The following is a 20,462-nucleotide window of genomic DNA, read 5'->3' on the forward strand; positions in this document are numbered from 1 at the left end:
TACTGCATGTTAGCATCCTTAAAATAATGCGAGTTTCTTTCGTGTGAAGTGACAAGTGGCGTAGCATCACCAATTTCCTGACATCTCCTGTCCAACAACTTCACTTTCCATTTCCACCGACGCTTACACGAAGAAGGCGCGCCACCTTGTGGACATGCCGTCGACCTGCATCCATCGGTCATTCCACCTCTTCTTTTCATAAACACTAGAAAAGAGCTATGATTTATATGCTGTATTCTCTCTTAAAACTCATTCTGTGAAAATTCAGTAACATGAACCGACATCATTTTTGTAATTTTATTTTTTGAAATAGTTCATCACACTTATTTGCGTCTTGTAGCTTCAAACAACATCATCCACATTCACATTGTTCCTGTAATGAAAATGCAGACTTTATGAAGCAAAGAGTTGTGCACCACATTGCTTAATGAAACAAAAGCCCTGCTATAATCGGCCTTACTGTACACAATTACCAGTTAAATACTGACTGACATTGATTTGTCACATAATAGACAATCAATAAACAATAAAATTTGTGTTCCAACATTCATGCTGTCAGTGCTCATTTTAATATGTATAAACAGTTCTCTGAAAGACGTTGCCTTTTCTGTGGCATATGTAAATACTGTCATGAAATTCAAAGGACTTATTGAAAAAATTCACATCAAAACATCCTGTATGAGTAAATACATTCACACACCAAAGATAGACAAATAATAAAAACAGTTGATCTGTGGCAAACAAAATGAGAAACATGAAGTCAGCGCAAAATGAAAATATTCCTAACAAAATGCAGTGTGTGGATTTGTTCCCTCGTCCACAGGACAGCTGTGGTGTGGACAGCTGAACTGATCTGTATTTGTAGGTTGGTGTGATGCACAAGAATAAATATTCTCAGAAGGGTGTGGCTTTGAAGTAATCCTCCAGTGGAATGAGTGATATGCCTCCTACCCAGTCCTGTAGCCAGACCTGGATCAACTCCAGCTTCATGAAGAACCACTTGTGACCCACTGGCCACTTTGCCATAACAGGATGTCTACAAAAAAGAGAGTTGCATGGACACGTGTTCAACATAGACTTTTCATTTATTTTGCAAGGATGTAGTCAACATGCATTCATTGTACAGGATACATCTGTATGTCCAATCACCTGGAGAACATTGCTTCCTTTGCCAACTCCAGCTCCTCTGGGACCACGTCCACCATTTTACCTGTCAAAGTGAGTCTAGCACATCTTGGGTCCTCTGGATCGTACACCATTTGCCTTGTGCACACAGAAAACCATGTTGGCAAAAACTCAGTAGGAGGCCAGTCAACAGCTTTTCAGTAAGAAAGAGATCAGTAACACAAACATTAAAAGCTGAAGAACAAATTAACAGTGAGAATAACATGAATAATGGAAGGACAGAATGATGTTTCAGTGTGCACAAGGTGTGTGGGTGAGAAAGAGTGAGAGTGATAATAATAATAATAATAATAATAATAATAAATCTAAACTACACTGAAGTGAAGTGAAGATCACCTGAGTCTTACCTGCAGAAGTCTCCCTCAGCCTCAGAGAAAGTGAGAGAAGCGTAGGGGTTACTCCTCAGGTCTGAGACGCTGTTGTCCATTGGAGTGACATAAAAATAGATGATTCCAGTACTGTTGTCCAGTGGCCCATCACTCACAGAGAAGATGTTCCCAAAGGGGAGCCCCTTGATCTGTGCACAGAGCAGGATGTTATTGTTATCCACAGTGTAACATTCTTACCGACCAGATTCAGAGATGACAGTGTAGTTTCTGTGTTGACAGACAGAATGGCAAATGTTGTAAACTGCAACAAATTCTATCTATTTCAGTGCTGACAAATTGAAAGATACATTCTGTACACTTGCATATTGGATCCCTGACACCTTGACAGTTCTGCCAGATAATGAAAGAGGAAACCAGCCGTGACACTGAAGGCAACAGGGCGAATAGAAATGAATATTATGTCTATTGCTCTGTGTTACTGCTATCTGTAAACAGTGGTTATTCTCCACCCAAGCCTGAAATATGATAATAAAGACTTAACTGGGATAGAATTACGTTTAAATGTATCTACAGGGAACACAAGCACCTGTGGGATCCACCTGGCCACTTCTGTTTGTGTTAGCACATTCATCAAGGTGTCACACTAATGTTGGACAACATAAGGAGGGAGTCCTGCTGTGGTACCGTGTCTTGAGTCGACGTGGTGGCCAGGTGACCCCAGTCGCTGTAGTGGGCTATGAACCTGGCAGTCCTGGCCGTCTCCTGGTGTGGAGGAGGGGGAGGAGGAGGAGAAGCGCTGCCTGCAGACTTCTTCACCTCCTCCGTGCGATACGAGAACAGGCGGGACGAAAGCGGGTTCACGCCGTCGTTTTCGGCCTTCCCCGGCTCCCCTCCTGGGGCCTTCACGCCGTCTCCGAGGAGCTTAGGTGGCGGGTAAGCCTGCTTCCACAGCCCGGCGCTGTCCACCAACAGAGCCGGGGACACCTCCTCTGACAGGTCCGCGTCCTCCGCCGCATCGCTGGAGGAGACGGCCCAGGACACCGAGTTCCTCAGGGTGTAGCTCCGACACAGGCACAGCAGGGTGGCGAGCACTGCCGCCGGGAAGTAACGGGAACTCATCGGGCTGACGGGTGATGGCGGTCCGTCCGTCTCTCCACGCGCTCTCTTGTTTACAATACTGAGTCACGTGGATTTGCTTTCGTAACACGTGTAGCGTAAGTAACGTAAGTGCCTACAGCGACACCCACCGGCAGGTCCAGGAACTGAATTCAACATTTACCATCACGCTCGTTCACAGGTGGCCCAAAATATGACACGATTAAAAATGATTCTGATAATAAATAATAATAAAGTGCTATTCCCTCGTCAACTTCCATGTAAGAATTATAATAATAATTACAATAATAATAATAATAATAATAACAATAATAATATTTAAAATAATATTAATAGTATATGTCTTTAAAAAGCAGATTGATAGGTTAATAATATAATGTTTCTCTCATTCCACAAAAAGAAACTGACTTGTAATTACTTAATGATGTCAGTATTAGTTATTTTTTTGTTACTTTGTTTCCCCTGAAGTAACAGACGTAACTCTTTGATCTTCTTTCACAGACTTGCTGACTCACACTAAGGTTGTGTTTGCTTTGGTCCATTTGCTTAGGTCAGCTTTGGAAGATCATTTTGGTTATTTCTTTTCAAGGTAAGCTAATTGGATTTCTTTCAATCAGATTTCACCAACTTCTCATAAGCCAGTTTACGTTGAAGCACTTAATAACTAACACAAGAACCATGCATGAGAAACGTTCTTTTTCAATCACAAACAGCAGAGTCATGCTTAATCACATGAAACACATTATTCAGAAGTAACTTTTTTTATAATTAATATACTTTTATATATAAAATCTGATTGTGATTGTGTGAATGAAATGAAGCCTCAGCAGAGATCCTGTCTCTCTCTGCAGCCCAGAATAACAGTAATGCTTTACAATACAATGCAATACAAAACAAAAACAAAAACACCACAGATTTAAAAATTACATAGATTTTAAATCGCCAACTCTCAATCTCTATGTTCATTTAAAAAAAGCAACATTATAATATTCACAAAGGTCATATTTGTCACAGGGCAATTGCACCTGTCATATCACTATCGTCTCCACCCATCTGTACAGATAGCTGTGTGATTACAACATCAAAATCTCTGTTTTATGCTTCAGTCCATGTTCTTATCATTCCAGGCCATTGATTTTCTCTTGGCCAGTTCCATCCAGGACGGTTGGCTGCTGTTAGTCACCGACCGCAGTGGTGATTGTTGCATGGGTGACGACGAAGGCGGCGAGGACAACGCCACGTTCTTCCTCAGACATTTATCGTCAGGACTCCCAGGCTTGTCTGGAACTTTGATGGGGTTTGACTCTGAAAGACAGCCTGCGTAAGTCACACTGTGGGAATACTGAACACAACTTCAATCATTCTGGGATTGTCAGTGTATAGTTATTCAAATCGGTGTATGTTAACACACCTGCAAGTTTTACACCTGGTTTGGTGTCTCTGATCAGCGGTGTGGCACTGGCTGGGGCAGAGGATTCAGCTGGTGTGTGTGTTTCCTTAATAAAACAGTGAGAGTTTGATTATTTACACAGGATAACCTTTAAAAATGGAAATCTGGAATCAAAAACCAAGTACCTTGGTTCCAGGTGGAGCAGCCACCTCTGCCTGTTTCTCCAACGAAGCGGCCTTTTCGCCCACCGACCCATCAAAAACCGCCCGCCTCTCATACAGGGACACACCCTCTTTTATCTGGATGGCGGCGGCTCTTTCCCCTCTCCCCAAAGCAGAAACTGGAGGAGGAGTTGAAGTCGATGCCGTGTTGGGAACTGGAATCGTGCTTGAAGTTGCAGGTTTAACCTGGACTCCTCGATTACTCCAGGACGGTGACTGGGACTTGGCGTTCTGGGCTGAAGACAAGTAATATTGCGCAAGAGACGAAGCTCCACTCCCTTGTGCAAACTGAGGTGTGGTCTCAGGTTGTGCCGGACATTGCAATGGGGATTGTGTTACAGGTTGCTTTGTAGTTGATTTTAAAGAGGGATCACTGCTTTGTTTTGGTTCCCTGGAGGCGTGTGACTGGGTGCTGGGTGCGACTGATGCTCTCTGTTGCAGTGTGGTTGGCATTAGTGATGGTCTGGCAGTTTCAGTTGGAGTCACTGGTGGTGTGACTGTCTCAGTTGCTGCCTGTAGTTGTGTTGCACTCTGTTGTGTTTTTACATCTTGCGTTTGTGTCCCAATTAGCATCTCTGACTGCGTCACCTTTTGCGAACGCGACACAGTTTGCTGCCCTTGTGTTTGTGGCCGAGCAGCAGTTGTGGAATCCCTGGGGAATCTGCCGGTCAACAGCTGTTGCAGACTCCTCGTTTTCGCCATTGCCAGACTCATCCAGGATACCTCAGGTGAAGCGGTTTGGGAGGCAGACTGGGGCTCCTGGACAGTCTCTTCTTTGGCGCTTGAGATTGTTGGGACATCTGTAGGATCACCGGCAGCTAGAGGGTTAAGTTTGTCTAGCTGGGAGGAGCCAGAGGAGGTTGAAGTCCCATCTAAGGAGTGAAAGATGTCAGTTAGACACACATGGAAGCATAGTTAACGTGAGGCTAGATGGTATTTTAATAACAAGTACAAAGGTCTCGTGCGAGCAGTAAAGTCTTATCTTTCTAGAGTCACTGTGAGAGAAGCTGCAGCTCCTTTAATGCCTCTGTACAAAGTTGAACTCTAAAAAACGGTGACACTCTGTTGTACAATCTCTTTCTTCTGTACAATCGTTTTAAAGTATGTAGCAAAATATGGTATCAGCTAAGATAATTCTTGAATTCAAATTCAAAAGTGTCTTTGGACTCACCTGTCTGTCTGACTTCTACAGACGTGGTTGGTGAGATGTTGGTCTGAGGTTTTCTGGGTATGCAGACGGGGTTGTTGCCTGTCAGTGCTCCTTTCCGTTTGTCACTTTGCGCTCCAGCCAGCACAGACTTAGAGGTAAAGTTAAAAGGGGCAGTTGAAGCGGTTGGCGAGCACGTTTCTGTATCAGGCCAAATTTTCTTAGACCTGGAGCGCAGTTTAATACCAAATGCCGTCTTCACTTCTTCCTCCTGGACCTCCTCTGCCTCTGTTGCCTCTTCCACTATCTCCTGGCTCTCCTCCACCTCCATTCCCTCAGATGATCCTCTGTTTGTGGGCACGCTTCTCGATGATTCCCCCCTCTTCAGGCTGCTCCCTCTGTCCCATGCAGCCACCGAGCCTCTCTGTAGAGAACCCTGTCCTCCTCCTGCACCAGGGGCCCCTCTGGACTTTACATCTCCAGGTACGTCCTCCATCTGTAATTTCTTTTCCTTCTGGCTCAGGCTTGGTGAGCCGTCCTCCGCTCTCGCTTCTATATTCACCTTGGATCCAGGGTATCCCAGCACTCCTAACAAACCGCTGGATCGGGGTCCCTCTCTATCTCGGGCAGTGGTGATGGAGAAGTTGACGGATCCAGATCCCGGGGTAATTCTCTGTATACCCCAAATGGTCTCTGCATGACCTTGAACCTGCTGGCAAAGAGAGGACGACCTGGAAGCGGCCGCTGAGCCCAAGCTGGTATGACGCAGGATCGGGGGAACGGGGACCTCTGGAGACTTCACATCAGTCGTTACGGTCATGTATAGAGCCTCTGTGCTGTCACGGGACACAGCTTGTGAGTCAAAATCAGCAGGGTCCTTTTTTCTCTCTTTCAGGTCTGACCGTGGCTGTTCATTGGACGTTACATCCACAGGTCTGTGAGGCTTGATCTTGATCACCTGGGCGTGTAACGAGGATATACCCCCGGGAAGAGACTGATATTGAAGGGAAAAGGTTGGATTTGATGATCGGGGTGCTGCCTGGGCCTCAGACGGTTTTGACGTGATTGCTTCCCTCTCTTGGGATTTGAGGGGAAGACGCTTAGACGTAACAGCGCCGTTGGTCTCTTCTTGTCCTGTTTCCCAAATCTGGGTTGAGTGTGAGTGAAGCATCTCCTCTTGAGCGGGAAGACTTTGTTCCTCCTCTTTCTCAGACACTGGGAAGTCAATGTAGTTTAAAGTGCCGAGGTAAGAGTCAGTCTGTAAGAAAAGACCGAGGAAAGACAGGAAAGTTGTCTATTTATTCAAACACAAGGTGGTAAAATAGGTTATGAACACTTACTGTAGGATGTCTCTTCCCCTTGGTGCTGGCCCTCTGGTTTCTGGGCTTGACGGACATACGGTGGCGTGCGGCGGACGTGTCCAGGCAGGGGTTAAACTGGGGAGGAGAACCTAAGTCCAGAGGACGTTCGACAGCAGGGGAAAGGTAGGAGATGAAGCCGGATGTGGGACGAGGAGGTTCAGAGACGGCAGGAGGAGGAGAAATGTAGGAGGTGAAGCCGGATTTGTGAAGAAGAGGTTCAGAGACGGCAGGAGGGGGAGGAATGTAGGAGGTGAAGCCGGATTTGTGAAGAAGAGGTTCAGAGACGGCAGGAGGGGGAGGAATGTAGGAGGTGAAGCCGGATTTGTGAAGAAGAGGTTCAGAGACGGCAGGAGGGGGAGGAATGTAGGAGGTGAAGCCGGACGGGTGAAGAGGAGGTTCAGAGACGGCAGGAGGGGGAGGAATGTAGGTGATGAAGGAGCTGGATGGAGTGGAGGAGAGCAGTGTGGTGGGTGTAGACTTGGACTGGGATATGGCCTGAGGGAAACAAAGAAAAAATAAGTAAGATTACATCGTCATCATAAGAAACCTACAGCTCATTTAGCCATCTGATGACAGAACACCTTGCTCAGGGGTCTCAGGGCAGAGGCGTGGCCTGGTGCGGTGGGACTGTCCTCCTCTGAGCGTCCACCATGCTCCTCTGGCCGCCTGACAGGTGCGAATCCAAGTGGAGGCCCAAAATGCAACTTCTGCTGCTGAAGCTTCATCTGTGATCCCACAGCACATAGAGGAACGTTACAGAGACACAGGGTGCAGCAAGAACTCCAAATCCTGGTTCAGCATGTGACATTCTTAATCTCAACGTGAATTCTTACTAGCAAAGATAGAACTATTGGTGTCACAAACAGCTTGGTGTCTGTTTGCCCGCCAAAAGGCCAAGACTGAAGGGCTACCTGCAGTGTTTTGATGTTGCTGTGAACATTCTCATCGGATAAGACTCTATCTGGTTCAGCTGCTGCCTCGTCTTGCTCTGTTAGAAAGATGCTGTCATGGGAGAAAGCCCGGGATCCCATCATCCTTTGGGAGGAGCTGCGTTGGCGGGAGAGAGACGGGAAAGTGGTTCGAAATAATTCATTTATAAAAATCTCTTTGCACATCGTCTCATTCAGACACGCACGCCAAATCTTCATCTGATCCAAGTCCCTGTCCCGCTGTGATGTCACTGGAGGACTGGCTGAGTTTAGCATTGTCCTCTCCACCTGCTCTCTTGTTCTTCCCAAACAGACGAGATTTCAGCGTCTTCAGCTTGGACTGCTTCTTCCCTAAAATACACGGAGGCGCTGACGCTGCAGATTATCATCACACAGTTTGCTGTGCACACTGATAATAAATTGCTCACAGTGCACATTATAGCGTTACATGATTTAGTGGAGGTTTTCTGTTCATCATCATCAGTCCATTGTGTTTGACAGCTCCTTTCAATGTCATTATTTATTGAATCTCACCTGGAATGTCCTCTGTGCTTCCATCTGCTTCTCCCACGAAAGATTCCATCTGTCTGAATGCAGAGAGAGGAAAATACACACACACACACACACACACACACACACACACACACACACACACACACACACACACACAGAGCGACAGACAGGTGTCACAGGTCAGAAGGCTGCACTGAGATATTCTCTGTTCCTTTGCAGGCACACATGCAAACATGAAGACGTGATACTTGACCCGAGCTCAAAGGTTTATTGGCATTATCAGCAGCAGCACAAATCTTTTCTAGGTGTGGTAAAATGACAGAATGTAATCAGGGAAGTTTCCACAGACATTAAATATAATACAAGACAGAAAAGTGGTAAATGTGGTGAATTTTGTGAGCGAAAGGAAAATTAAACCACCTGAAAATTAAATCTAACCTTCAGTAAGCCTCACCAGACTTTCCAAACAGTCATCAAGCATGGGTGCACGTCGATGAATGGGTTATGTTCCTCAATAGAATTAGCTTTTTATCATCCGGTAGTATTGTGTTTTGAATATGTTTACGCTCCTCTGTGTGTCACACAATCCTCTCTGTCTAGTTCAATGGCTGTGGTCAGCATAAATGACTGATAAGACAAGATGTGCCAGGTTATGGATAAACACACAAAGTACACAATGCACCTTGGATACCACTGAGCCAGCTGCCGCACCGTATGCACACCAGGTTAATGTTACCTGTTGTTGCTGTTCAAGGGTCAAACCATTTTAAAACGTGACAAAAAGAACATTTAGTGGCATATTTGACCTACGGGACCTTTAGAAACTCTTGCCCCGCAAATGAATTTTAACTTGTCTGTGGAACTGCCACCAATAGAGAGGATCAATAGGCTGTTTCCACTGAGTTCATCCATCAAATGACCCAAACTACAGCCCTGACAGAAACAGAGGATAATCCCCTGGATTATTGACATTGTAGAGAGATTCTTGTTAGATTTCACAGCACCATAATCCACAGCAACGACTCAATCACAATCACAAACTCTCCATTCCACCGCAGCACACGATCGCCTGATAACCGCTGAGAAAATGTTTATCTTTCTTTGTGTGTGAATCTGTATCACACACGTTTTCACACGCCGTCCAGTACACAGTGTGAACTTACCAAGTGTGTGGCAGCAGCTCTCCTCTTCCTCCTGCTCTGTTCACCTCTCTACACCGAGTTGTTTTGTCTCTGAAGTGACAATGTCCTCTGTTTGCGACATCCACATCTGCATGTAGGGGGAGATCGAGAGAGAGAGAGAGAGAGAGAGAGAGGGAGAGAGAGAGAGAGAGAGAGAGAGAGAGAGAGAGAGAGAGAGAGAGAGAGAGAGAGAGAGAGGGAAGGTCACTCTATGACTGGGTAAGCACACACGCACAGAAAAAAGAGGACAGAATGAGAGTGAGAGCAGGAGCGAGAGAGAGAGAGAGGGAGAGAGAGGGAGAGAGAGAGATTACATTAGTGGCACACTGTGGCCCTCTGCGCTAAGCTCCTTATAAAATGCTAACCTGATTTTAGGCCCAGAAAAGAGAGTAGAGAGAAAAAAAAAATAAAGCTCCAGTTAGAAAGAGGACAGACAGAACAGCTGACAGAGGTGCTTACACATTATGGGCGCTGGGGGGAGGGAGGCTGTGTTTGTGGAGTGTGAATGTGCTGCTTTGTCTGCTGTATTACCTTAATATATCAAATTAACCCACATTCACTACACATCCATCTTTAGAATGAGCTTTCATGACATGCTGCTCTGTACTGTGTGTGTTATATAGTTGTAGTTGTTTCTAATTTGCAACACATTTACAAATCGGGTAGTACCATGTGACATTTTTGCCAAAGGTGTCAAATACTCCCAAATGAATTCAGACAGGATTTGACTCCAGCACCAGGGAGCAAAAGGACACAGGGTTTACAATCAGTGAGAGGAAGAGGAGGAAACCTTCACGTCCAGATTGTGTTGGGGCGGCCGCCGAGCAGTGTCTCTGATGACGAGGATCACGATGATGATGGTGATGATGATGTTGATCCTTGTCCCACAAATCCTCATCTCTTTCACCAGAATTGAATGTCAGCGGTGACATCTGGATTATATTCTACATGGGCGGTTACAGAACTGCAGCATCTGACGTCAAGCTGTCACTCCATTCACGTCAGTCTGTGGTCGACACATAAACCACAACATGGAGACGGCATTTGCTCCAGAATCTACTGAAGTACACAAACTTGAAAGGCCACTACATGAGATGCTTGATGTTTTGACTGAGCAGTGTTTTCATTGCAACACATGCTGCTGTTGTTGTTGTTGTTGCAGAACCCTGGCTGCTTTACATACAGTAGGAACCTCTGATCAAATTGGTTAAGGATCTTTATGTAAAGGAGCAAATGCATAATGGCTTACTTTCAGTTCTGATGGATTATAATTTTCCTCTCACAGCCTGGGTGAGGATTTTGCATATGGAGATTAAGGCTGATAGATGATCTGACTGATAATCTATCAGCCTTGTTATCTGTCTGAACTCATGTGAGATGCCTTTCATTTAAAAATACAAATGACTAAAGCCCCCCGGCATATGGAGCCATGGTTGACAACTATAAAAATGTAATAATCATTCCATGAGGATTAAGAAATCTAAATATTTGATTGGTAGAAACCATTAATATAAAGTGGGGATACTCAGCCTGGGACACAAACGTTGCAGAATTTGGGTGAAAGTAGACACAGGAATTTGTAATTACGGTTAAATATCATATGTCTGCAACCTGTGATAACTTCTTACTGTTGAAAATCAGTTTCAGTCTTTTTTTAGAGGAATAAAGGCAAATACAGGCCTCTGATATCAAACATTAAAGGTTAAATGTAGTCTTAAATCCATCAATAGCGTTATTTGCACCCAACATTCTCAGTTTTGTTTGAGACATACTGTATAAAGAAAGCTGAACAAAAGAAAACAATGGTGAAAAAAAAGTGCTTTATTAAATCCAAGTCTCTCTGTTAGCCATTATCATAAAAAGTTCAATTAATAATTTAAGCAAATGCAAACATTTCCCCACTAGATAGCGCTGTGTAATAGTCTGATACATTTCTTTACTTGGAGACAATTGTTACTACTACTCTTAAGGCTGAGAAATTAAGTGTGGAGTTACAGATGGAACACTTTATCACAGAGTTGGAACTGAATTATGAATTCTGATGACATTCAACCAAATCAACTAAATCGTTTCCCAGCCTCCATCAAACTTTAATTAAACCTGAAAAATATGAATTCTAAAACAATTAGGAATGTTCAATATTTTACCGTACAGTTGATGTAAATATGACAAAAACAAAGATTTACTGTTCAAAATGCTTATTTATGTATTATGTTGAGGTAAACACAACCTTAAGGCACAACAACAAACAGACAATCAGACCTGTTTACATTTAAAATAACCTGAGATTAAAAAAAGACACAAAACAAAAATATAGATTTAAGATTCATGCGTCTCTTGTGTTTTTGTGTGTTTGGCGTGAAAAATGTCCACAGTGGTCTCATGGCACTGCCTGAGGTCATAGTCACAGAAGCCGACGGTGTAACGACCCTGAGGACAGAATGATCGCTCCATGAATCAAACACGTGGATGAAAGCGAGCGCTCTAATAGCTGTTGTGAAATTGTAAGGAGTGCTGCATTGATTTGAGCTCAGTGATTGTGACTTCCAAATGATAAGCCTTCCCATCTCACCTGGTTTTTACCCCTCACACATTAAACAAACATTAAAAACTGCTAATGTAGGCAGCAATGTCTCAAGGTCAGAATTGATCAATCAACTTCTATAGACCGCATTGAATTCTAACAGTGGAGACAACAGTGGAGTAGATATTATGAATAATACAATAAAATATATTGCCTTACGTTGTGTTTTTTGAAGTAGTCGAGCCCTCTTCCAATCTTTATAATCCAACCGTTGTCAAACCTGTGAAAGAGTTGTGACGATAAACCAGCATCATAACCACTGAAAATATGAGGAGGTTCTTTCATGTATGTGAGTGATTTGATTAGACATGTACCTGATCTCCCTGTCATGGATGGTGGAGGAGTACTGCAGCTCCAGAGTCACATTATGAGCCTTCAGACTCTGCTTCAGCTCAGTCAGAGCGGCCTCCTGTTGCCTGCCGTTCGCCTGCAAGACACAACAGCACGACTAACATGAGACTGGAGGCTTTTGACACGACGCTGCCTAATTAGTTAAATAACCTACTTCATCTTCTGAAGTGAGGAGATGGATTCTTTTCACTTTGCAGGAAGCTTTTAGCAGCATCTCACAGAACCGCAGGAAGTTGTACAACTGTGGGAGGAGAGGGGTGAAACAGGACAACTATGAGGTACTAAAAGCTACAAATGTGAACTGGAACAAGATTCGAACTCAGCATGACAGAATAACTGTTCCAACATACACAAGACAGTGATTGACAGGCAGCTCTTACCTGGTGGATGTGTCTGATGTAGGGGTCTTCCACCCACACCTCTGTGAGGTCAGCGCTGATGTACGGCTTGAACAGATTCTCATAGCAGTGACCTGTGGCGTTATCTGCGATCTTTATCTGCTCGTGGTACTTCCCCTCTGACAGGAAGAGAACAGAGGAAGAAATCAAAACAAGAGGTGGCACAGAAATCTGACTTTAGTTATGAAAAAAAAAGCTACTCTCAAGGTTGTGCCAAGTAGAGGATCAGTTACCTTCTTTCAGCTTGTTCACCTGAGCTTTGATCTGCTCTGCTCGGTCCATGTAGGACTTTATCATGCCTCTGCAGTGAACTTTCTTTGCTTCATCCTTCATAGCTGTGGAGGGAACACTCTACTTATAAATGTCCTGTGTTTACTACTCCAGTCAAATCAAAATAAATAAGAGTGAGTGAGTGAGTGTGAGTGTGAGTGTGTGACCTTTCAATGCGTCCAGAAGCAGCTTGATGCCCTCCTGATAACAGATGAGAGACTCCTGAAGACGGTTATTCTGGTCCAGCTCCACTGCTCGCTTAAGGACAGACACAGCTGACGTCTCCAAGCCGGACACATGGTTGTGGGCCATGTTTCTGTCTCTTCGTCTGCCCGTGACTGTAAACCACTTCTAGATATTTAGCCGTATATTCATATTTAACCTGATGCGGAAAAGTGTTTCTACCCTCCTATTAGCTAGTGTGCCACAGAAAAATAACTCCCCGAGAAACGCAAGCGGACATAGAGTTGAAGCAACCTATACGTAAATTGTAAAAAATTTAAATCCCAGGTTAATATTACATATATAAGACTGTTTATTTATTTGAGTAAAACAAGCGTAATTGGTTTTACTTACTTATAGGAAACAAACTTCATGCAGAGCTGTGTTTGAGATCGGTGGCATTTCTAAGTAACTCCCTGACATTTCCGGTGCAGGCGGATAAATGTCAGTAGAGCGCGTTATCTAGTGTACTACTATGATGTACACGGTTTGGAATTAATGTTGAGTGAACACGGTGTGAACATATATCGATTTCGTCCTGATTTTGATGTTGACTCTGACCTATAAGCGTATTTTGGCGTCACCGTGTGTGTAACCTTGGTGTCAGTAGGAGGAACCACACAAACACTAAACATGTCCGCTGTCTGTCGCTCATCACTTAAGGTAAGAACGCCACACTGAATGAACTGTCAAACCTGAAGTAGCTTCAGATATATGACGTTATGTTCTGTCATGTTTTTGGTATGATAGTGGTTTAATATGTGGATCCTCGTAGTAAATATGTGAACATTCTGTGGACATTCTTCAATCGTTGTCACTTTGTGTGTGTGTTTCCTCTCAGATCCTGGCAGAAGCCACAAGTTCACCTTTCACCGTTTCTGTGCGCAGCAAAGTAACGAGATCAAGAATCCCCAAAGAGGTAACATGGTCCATCACACTGTTCTCATCTTCTGTAGGCGTCGGTGCCTTTGGTTGTCTTCCGCTGCGTTTACTTCCAACTTGTGTATTCTCTCTGTGTTTAAGGCTCTATGTTTTTCTTTGCAGCTTTTTGCCGAGAGGTCAAAAGAACATGAGAAGTACGGCGGCGACCCTGATCAACCTCACAAACTCCACATTGTGACTCGTGTGAGGAGTGTGATGCGACGGCCGTACTGGGAGAAAGAGATGGTGAAGAGTCTCGGTCTTCTGAAGGTACGACTCATGGGGATTCTTCAGATTGAACTCCCTGCCCTCTTTATTAGGTACACCTGTACAATCCAAGCCTGCTTTCTCATTCTCATTCTATAGAACTGTACTGTACAAGTGTGCTACTATTGTACTAACCACGCCGTTGCTTCATCTAGAGTTGTTGTACATCAGTTCAAAATCTTTCATCTTTCATTGCTTGTGCTGATATGTCGCCGCCTCATTTCTTTGTCATGTATCCAGGCTCAAGTCCCTGTAATCCACAAAAACACACCCGCCGTCAACAGCCAGCTCAAATACGTCAAGCACCTTGTGAGGTAAGAGTGGTGGCGTGAGTCCAAATGAAGACGACGGTGCACGCATATACAGTGATCGTCACAATGATTGTTTTGTAATTGTGTCCATCTCTTTCCTGCTTCACTCAGGATTCAGCCGCTAAAGACTCCCTATGGGCTCCCTGCTGAAGAGGACATGGCTGACACCTTCATCAACAGTAAAGGAGAGCTGATTGTACGTCGCCTCCTCCAACCTGTAGAACCCAAAGCTTTAGAATCCTAAATCAGAGACGTTGTGATTGTACAGAGAAGTGACAAATGGTCAGTTGATTTCTGTGGATTGAGCAAATACAGTTAAGGTTCTGTTGAATTTAATCAACCATATACATGTGTTCTTGGTAAAGCTGATGTTTTATATCCAGTCTGTCATTAATAAATGTCAGACAGTAATATTACTATTCAGTCTTTGTCATTCATAGTAACTAAGAAGCTATTTTGAATGAGAAATCAGCGTATGATGTTTCAGTTTCTTTATTCATCAGGATTTATTAAAACACCTCAGTTTGACAGTGAATGTGTTTTCTAAACTTGGAACATTTTTGTGGAGGCAACTTCTCTCTCTGCAGGATTACATGAGAGGTGTCCATGCTAATAAGGTAAACACCAAAATGTACATGTAGATCATCATATTTTAGAAATAAACGGGTTGCCAGACTGTTTTGCAATAAGAGAGAGACAGGAAACAGGCAGTGGCTCTCAGTCTTCATCAGAATCTGAGTCGTAGCCTCGTCCTCTGATGCTCTTTTTCTCCACTTTGGTGAACTTTGAGCCAGGCCTCTGTTTGAGTGTCGGAGGCTCCATCAGGTTACCACTAGGAACGGAAAGGAAAGGTGGTGTGAGAGTTGCAATGAAAAACAAACTACTCTCTTCAGATAGCCAATGATGCCACAAGCTGGAATACGTTGATGTATTAACCTGTAGTTAATGACGTCCCCACAGCCAAGTCTCCACTCCAGCATCTCTGTGGGGAACTCGTCTGTGTTTCCCAGGTCAGAGAATCCAATCACATAGTCCTTTGTTTTCCCGTCTACCACCAGAGCCAGGGTGGGAATCACCTTGATCCGCAGCCTCTCGGACAGAAAAGGGGCTTTCTCCACATTCAGCTTGATAAATTTGGCCTCAACGTGCTTCTTTGCCAAGATGGCCAAGTGTTTGTCCACAATCGTACATCTGTATGTAGGAGAGAGTGACAGTTGAGAGAAACTGATTAAAGCAACGACATCATGACAACAATTCAATTCTTCAATCCCACTACATTTGCTGTGACCCTGGACATCAGAGCTGCACTTTGCCAACCTGAAAGTGGAGCTTCTGTAGAAATGGCAGACGACTTTCTTGCTTTGCTTGACCTCGGCGAAAAAGTCTTTCTCACTGGGGATTTCTCTGTATTCTCCATGGCCTTTAGACAACCACTCCTACAAAATAAAGAGCTGCTATGAACCACAGAGCCACAGATCTAAAAATTGAGGCTGATGGCAGAACAAGTAGCTTTAACAATCTGGCATCTTTGCTTGATTGATTTTTATTGTTGGATTTCTAATGAAGGCACCCAAGTTTCCACTCACATCTACATATTAAGAGAATGTGTGTATAGCATTGATCTGTGTCAGTCCAGGGTTATGGTTATTGGGTTTACTGTCAATCCATGCATGGCCGTATTTATGTTGTTTTTATTTCCTGGTATGCGATCCAAGTGATAGTGTTAGTGATGCATGAGGCTCGTTACCTGCTTCTGTTTATGGGCATTTTTAAGGGCCTCTAGTCGCCTTTCCTTCAGTTTGTCCAAATCATCTTCATCCATATCATTGAGTTTGCTCAGCTGGGCTTCCACCTGTTCCTCCACCAACTTGGCCGACTGCTCCAAAACCTTTGATATGATGTCCATGGTTGGGGTAGCCATGGCTGCTCCCTCTGTGAAGATCTCCCTGAACCTGAGGGGATGAAGAACATGTTAAATACTCGCATGTGTGATGCGTCGTCGCTAATACACATGACGCAGTACATCACATGTTCGTAAACGATGACAACGTTATGAATATGTCGCAAATCATCGCCGCAATCGGATACTATTTAGTCGCAGGTGTTCAGCATCTGGAGGGTTCTGTGCTCTAATTAACTACATTTCATGGGAGACATAAAAATAAATCCAAATAAGAGTTTTGAAAAGCTAAAATAACTTTTTGTGGCCACTAGGTGGAGCTCTGTGTGGGCTAGATGGACAGGGGTCATTTTTCATGTCCCTGTAACTTCCAGGGGCAGCTTCAGTTTTCAAAATGTGGTCTTCATCACCAGTCCAAAGTATCCATCCATCCAATACTTACCACGGTCTAGGATTCTGAGGCAGGATGACCAAAGCTGCCCAGATGTTCCTGTAACCTCCTCAATAACTCAGTTCTTTCATTTCATTCACTCTATTTTTCAGCTATTAAATGTTGCATTGGGACAAGTCTGAGGCTAAGACAGGTGAGGAAGAGGAGTTAATGTACAGAAAGCAAACATGAACTGCTTCATCTCATCACTTTCTCCGTTTCCCTTCCTGTTCACCAGTTTAACTAAAAACATAACATTTGTCCCTGCTTTCTAATTCTTACTCGGCTCCTTGGATTGGACCTTAAAACCAATAGAATTCATACACTCATCTAGTAAGTCCACAAAGTCAATGAAGTAATAACAATAATTACTTTATTTGTATAGAAACCTTTCAAAAACAAACAACAAAACAAGGTACCCAACAATATACACAAACAAAACAAATCCTATCAAGGCAGATTCAGCAAAACAGCACAACCAACATGAGACTGGAGGCTTTTACATAATGCAGCCTAATTAGTGAAATAACTTACTCTATCCTTTTAAGTGTAGAGATTGTTTTGACCTTGCTGGACCTGTACACCACTTGGCAGAACACTTTTAAGTTCTCCAACTGTGTTTATGACATTTTTTATTCAATAATTGATCAGACAATATGAAAAAGGTGATAAATCAATAATAACAATGTTATTTGAGGCCCTGAAAGGTATCCAATCAAGGCAGATTCAGCCTCGGCATGACAGGATAACTGTTCCAACACACGCAAGACAATGATAGAAAGGGAGTTCTTACTTGGTGGGTAGCTGAATATAAGGATCTTCCAAAACACTTCTGTGATGTCTTCACTAAGATATGGCTTGAACAAGCTATCATGGCTATATCCTGTCTCATCCTCTATGTTTATTTCTTTATCGATCTTTGACCTGCTCTGCCTGGCCAATGAACGTCATGCAATTTTAATTTGTGGCGTTTCCCCTCTGACAGTATGATAATAGACGCATTTATACACAGCATAGTCACTATGCTGTGTATATTCTGTGGAATGGATGAAAAATACAATAAGTATTATGAAACAGTTTTTCACTGCGTCGATGAGCAGCTCCATCCCATCATCGTATCTCTGGCAACCCTGCTGGAGGCTCCTGAGCTCTCTTCAGACACCTGCCTCCGAGGCGAGCATGCTCTTATGAGCCCTCTTCTGTCTCGGCTTCTCATTTTCACAGAATTCAACTTGGGACAAGATATGGATTTTTGCATTGCAATGCCCTGATAAAAGTTTTTCCAAGCCCGGCCGACACGTTACCAAGTCTTTAGGGTTGTTAGGGTGGGGGTGTGACTTGTGGCCAGGCTGTGTGTGTGTGTCTTCCTCGCTGTTGCCTCTCCGCCCCTCCATGGTTGAGCTCAGGTGATGACCCTCATCTTCCACCCACACCTCGGTGAAGTCATCTGTGATGTATGGCTTGAACAGACGATCATAGGTGTAACCTGTGGCATCCTCTGGTATCTTAATCTGCTCATGTTTTTGCCCCTTATAAGAACGGAGACAGAGGAAGAAATAAAAATGAGGTGGCACAGAAAGCTGTCTAGCAAATGATAACCTTCAGATCAAATGATCATTTACCTTCTTTCAGCTTATTCACTTGAGCTCTGATCTTCTCTTCTTGGCCCATGTTGATCTAAATGTTATCTTCCATCTCTGCTGGCTCACCATGTCTATGTTACAGTGCTATTTCCTATCATTTCTTTATTCTTGATTAACTTGTTTGTGTTCATTTGTACCTTGGCAAAATAAACTGACTTGATCTTGGCTGCCATTACCTTGAAATAAAGGTCTTTCCATAAGCTCCTAGTACCCCCTACATCACGTTTTGATGCTCTCCCTATATTGACCTATCACTTAATATGGTCACTTTGAAGTGGAAACACACCTTTTTTGGCAACCCTATATCACTAGCATTGTCTTGTTCTGGCCACTGATGCTCAAACCCCTGGCTTAAAAATCCAGTAATTTAAGGGACCTCTCACCATTAACCCATAATAAGGCCAAGCAGTGGATATCAGGCTAAACAATTAATAATCTGTGGAACTACATAAATATTGTGTATGCGTTGAAGCGCGTGTGACCTTTCATTGCGTCCTTGGGCAGCTCCATTTCGTCATCGTAGCCTTGGCGTCCCTGATGGAGGCTCCTGAGCTCTGTTGAGAGGACACCCGGCCAATGTCTCCTCTTCCGACACCTGCCTCCCAGGAGCAGAGTGTGCTCTTTTGAGCCATCTTCCCTCTCTGCTAACCGACTTCAACTTTCATTCAAATTTGGCACCTAAACAATTGGCAACAGATTTGGACATGGTAAAAGTTAAAATGACGTTTGGACCACGCGCGTACAAACCTACGTTGGACGGCGCATGCACAGAATCACGTCTATGTCCAGACTTTCAGCGCTTCAATAAACAAAAGATATACTTTTCAAATACAGCCATAATATTAAAATTTAAAATGTATTCTTTCATTTGTATTTTTACAGTAACTAACCCTAATATGCCCCCACGCTAATATACGGCTTGAACTAACTATCGTAGCTGTAACCTGTGTCATCCTCTGCCATTTTGATTTGTTAGAGGCGGCCTGTGTGGCACGCGGGACGTAACTTATAAAAGGGCTGAACACTCGGAAACACCCTCTGTTGGCTGTGACATCCACTGCAGTGTAGGTGGACAGGTGAGAACGAAGTTAGCCTACTAACTAGCATAGCGTTTGTTATTTTCAGCGCCTCATATGTACGTTCATTTTCATTCGACTTTGATTTATTATCACTAGCTGCACTTAGGGTGAACCCGCGGACGCAACATTAGTGTCCGAAATGGGTAAGAGAATCCCGCTGTAAATGTAGCTAGTTGGCTTAAGTTTAGACCTACTTTGTAATGCAGCCGAGTTCTGTTTGAAGACCGGAGCAACGATGTCTTTGAATGCCCCGAGGAAGGACCATCGTGATGGCGCACAGGCTGCTGTTGGGGATGCTGACTACGGGACGGCGAGGCTGGTGGAGCCGAGATTCTGACGTCTACACCCGGAGCCAAGATGGCGGCGGCTTGACTGTGAGCCAAGATGGCGGCGCGCTTCATGGGAACGAGGTATGTAACATGAGTGCTGATGTTGGGGTTAGTGTACTAAGAGCCAGTGACGTGCGGGGAGGTCAAAGACGGGAGAGGCCTGTCTCGGGAGTTGGTCTTCCTTTGTTTATCACTCCCCGTGTCGCTTGAAGAAAAAAAAAAATCTAAATTACATGTTATGGTTGGATGTGACGTTTTTCAGTGAAGAATCAGATATTTTGCAGGGCTAGTTCAGGTAGACGGAGCGCGAGCGTCGTTGACGTAGCTGAAACCACGCCCCCGCAAACCAGACGCATAGCTGCCTCTCCTGTTGCTATTACACTGT

General features: G+C 44.0%; 5 protein-coding genes across 5 annotated transcripts; 1 reads left to right on the top strand and 4 right to left on the bottom strand.

The window, feature by feature from the left end:
• Positions 1 to 292: 292 nt before the first annotated feature.
• On the bottom strand, positions 293 to 2,696 carry creg2 (cellular repressor of E1A-stimulated genes 2). The gene is made up of 4 exons (XM_076160578.1): positions 2,199 to 2,696; positions 1,533 to 1,702; positions 1,150 to 1,263; positions 293 to 1,036 (listed from the first exon to the last, which is right to left on the bottom strand). Exons 1-4 carry the CDS (start codon positions 2,631 to 2,633, stop codon positions 895 to 897), a joined length of 861 nt encoding a protein of 286 aa, XP_076016693.1. The 5' UTR covers positions 2,634 to 2,696; the 3' UTR covers positions 293 to 894.
• A 744-nt stretch (positions 2,697 to 3,440) lies between these two features.
• Positions 3,441 to 8,261, bottom strand: cracdla (cracd like a). The gene is made up of 9 exons (XM_076160522.1): positions 8,213 to 8,261; positions 7,885 to 8,029; positions 7,661 to 7,796; positions 7,331 to 7,474; positions 6,729 to 7,244; positions 5,413 to 6,646; positions 4,206 to 5,113; positions 4,042 to 4,126; positions 3,441 to 3,935 (listed from the first exon to the last, which is right to left on the bottom strand). The coding sequence occupies exons 1-9, from the start codon at positions 8,259 to 8,261 to the stop codon at positions 3,733 to 3,735; spliced, it is 3,420 nt and encodes a 1,139-aa protein (XP_076016637.1). The 3' UTR covers positions 3,441 to 3,732.
• Positions 8,262 to 11,178: 2,917 nt separating this feature from the next.
• On the bottom strand, positions 11,179 to 13,410 carry mitd1 (MIT, microtubule interacting and transport, domain containing 1). The gene is made up of 7 exons (XM_076160529.1): positions 13,143 to 13,410; positions 12,939 to 13,040; positions 12,688 to 12,824; positions 12,462 to 12,548; positions 12,271 to 12,383; positions 12,116 to 12,176; positions 11,179 to 11,802 (listed from the first exon to the last, which is right to left on the bottom strand). The coding sequence occupies exons 1-7, from the start codon at positions 13,285 to 13,287 to the stop codon at positions 11,692 to 11,694; spliced, it is 756 nt and encodes a 251-aa protein (XP_076016644.1). The 5' UTR covers positions 13,288 to 13,410; the 3' UTR covers positions 11,179 to 11,691.
• Positions 13,411 to 13,609: 199 nt separating this feature from the next.
• mrpl30 (mitochondrial ribosomal protein L30) lies at positions 13,610 to 15,115 on the top strand. The gene is made up of 5 exons (XM_076160487.1): positions 13,610 to 13,860; positions 14,039 to 14,116; positions 14,242 to 14,388; positions 14,626 to 14,699; positions 14,808 to 15,115. Exons 1-5 carry the CDS (start codon positions 13,831 to 13,833, stop codon positions 14,938 to 14,940), a joined length of 462 nt encoding a protein of 153 aa, XP_076016602.1. The 5' UTR covers positions 13,610 to 13,830; the 3' UTR covers positions 14,941 to 15,115.
• A 254-nt stretch (positions 15,116 to 15,369) lies between these two features.
• Positions 15,370 to 16,643, bottom strand: LOC143008639 (thioredoxin domain-containing protein 9-like). The gene is made up of 4 exons (XM_076160486.1): positions 16,444 to 16,643; positions 16,014 to 16,132; positions 15,633 to 15,887; positions 15,370 to 15,528 (listed from the first exon to the last, which is right to left on the bottom strand). Exons 1-4 carry the CDS (start codon positions 16,615 to 16,617, stop codon positions 15,414 to 15,416), a joined length of 663 nt encoding a protein of 220 aa, XP_076016601.1. The 5' UTR covers positions 16,618 to 16,643; the 3' UTR covers positions 15,370 to 15,413.
• Positions 16,644 to 20,462: the final 3,819 nt, after the last annotated feature.

The sequence above is a fragment of the Genypterus blacodes genome, unplaced genomic scaffold (assembly GCF_046128005.1).
Source record: "Genypterus blacodes isolate CSIRO-AG114 ecotype Tasmania unplaced genomic scaffold, CSIRO-AGI_Gbla_v1 ptg000106l_1, whole genome shotgun sequence".
Taxonomy (NCBI): Eukaryota; Metazoa; Chordata; class Actinopteri; order Ophidiiformes; family Ophidiidae; genus Genypterus; species Genypterus blacodes.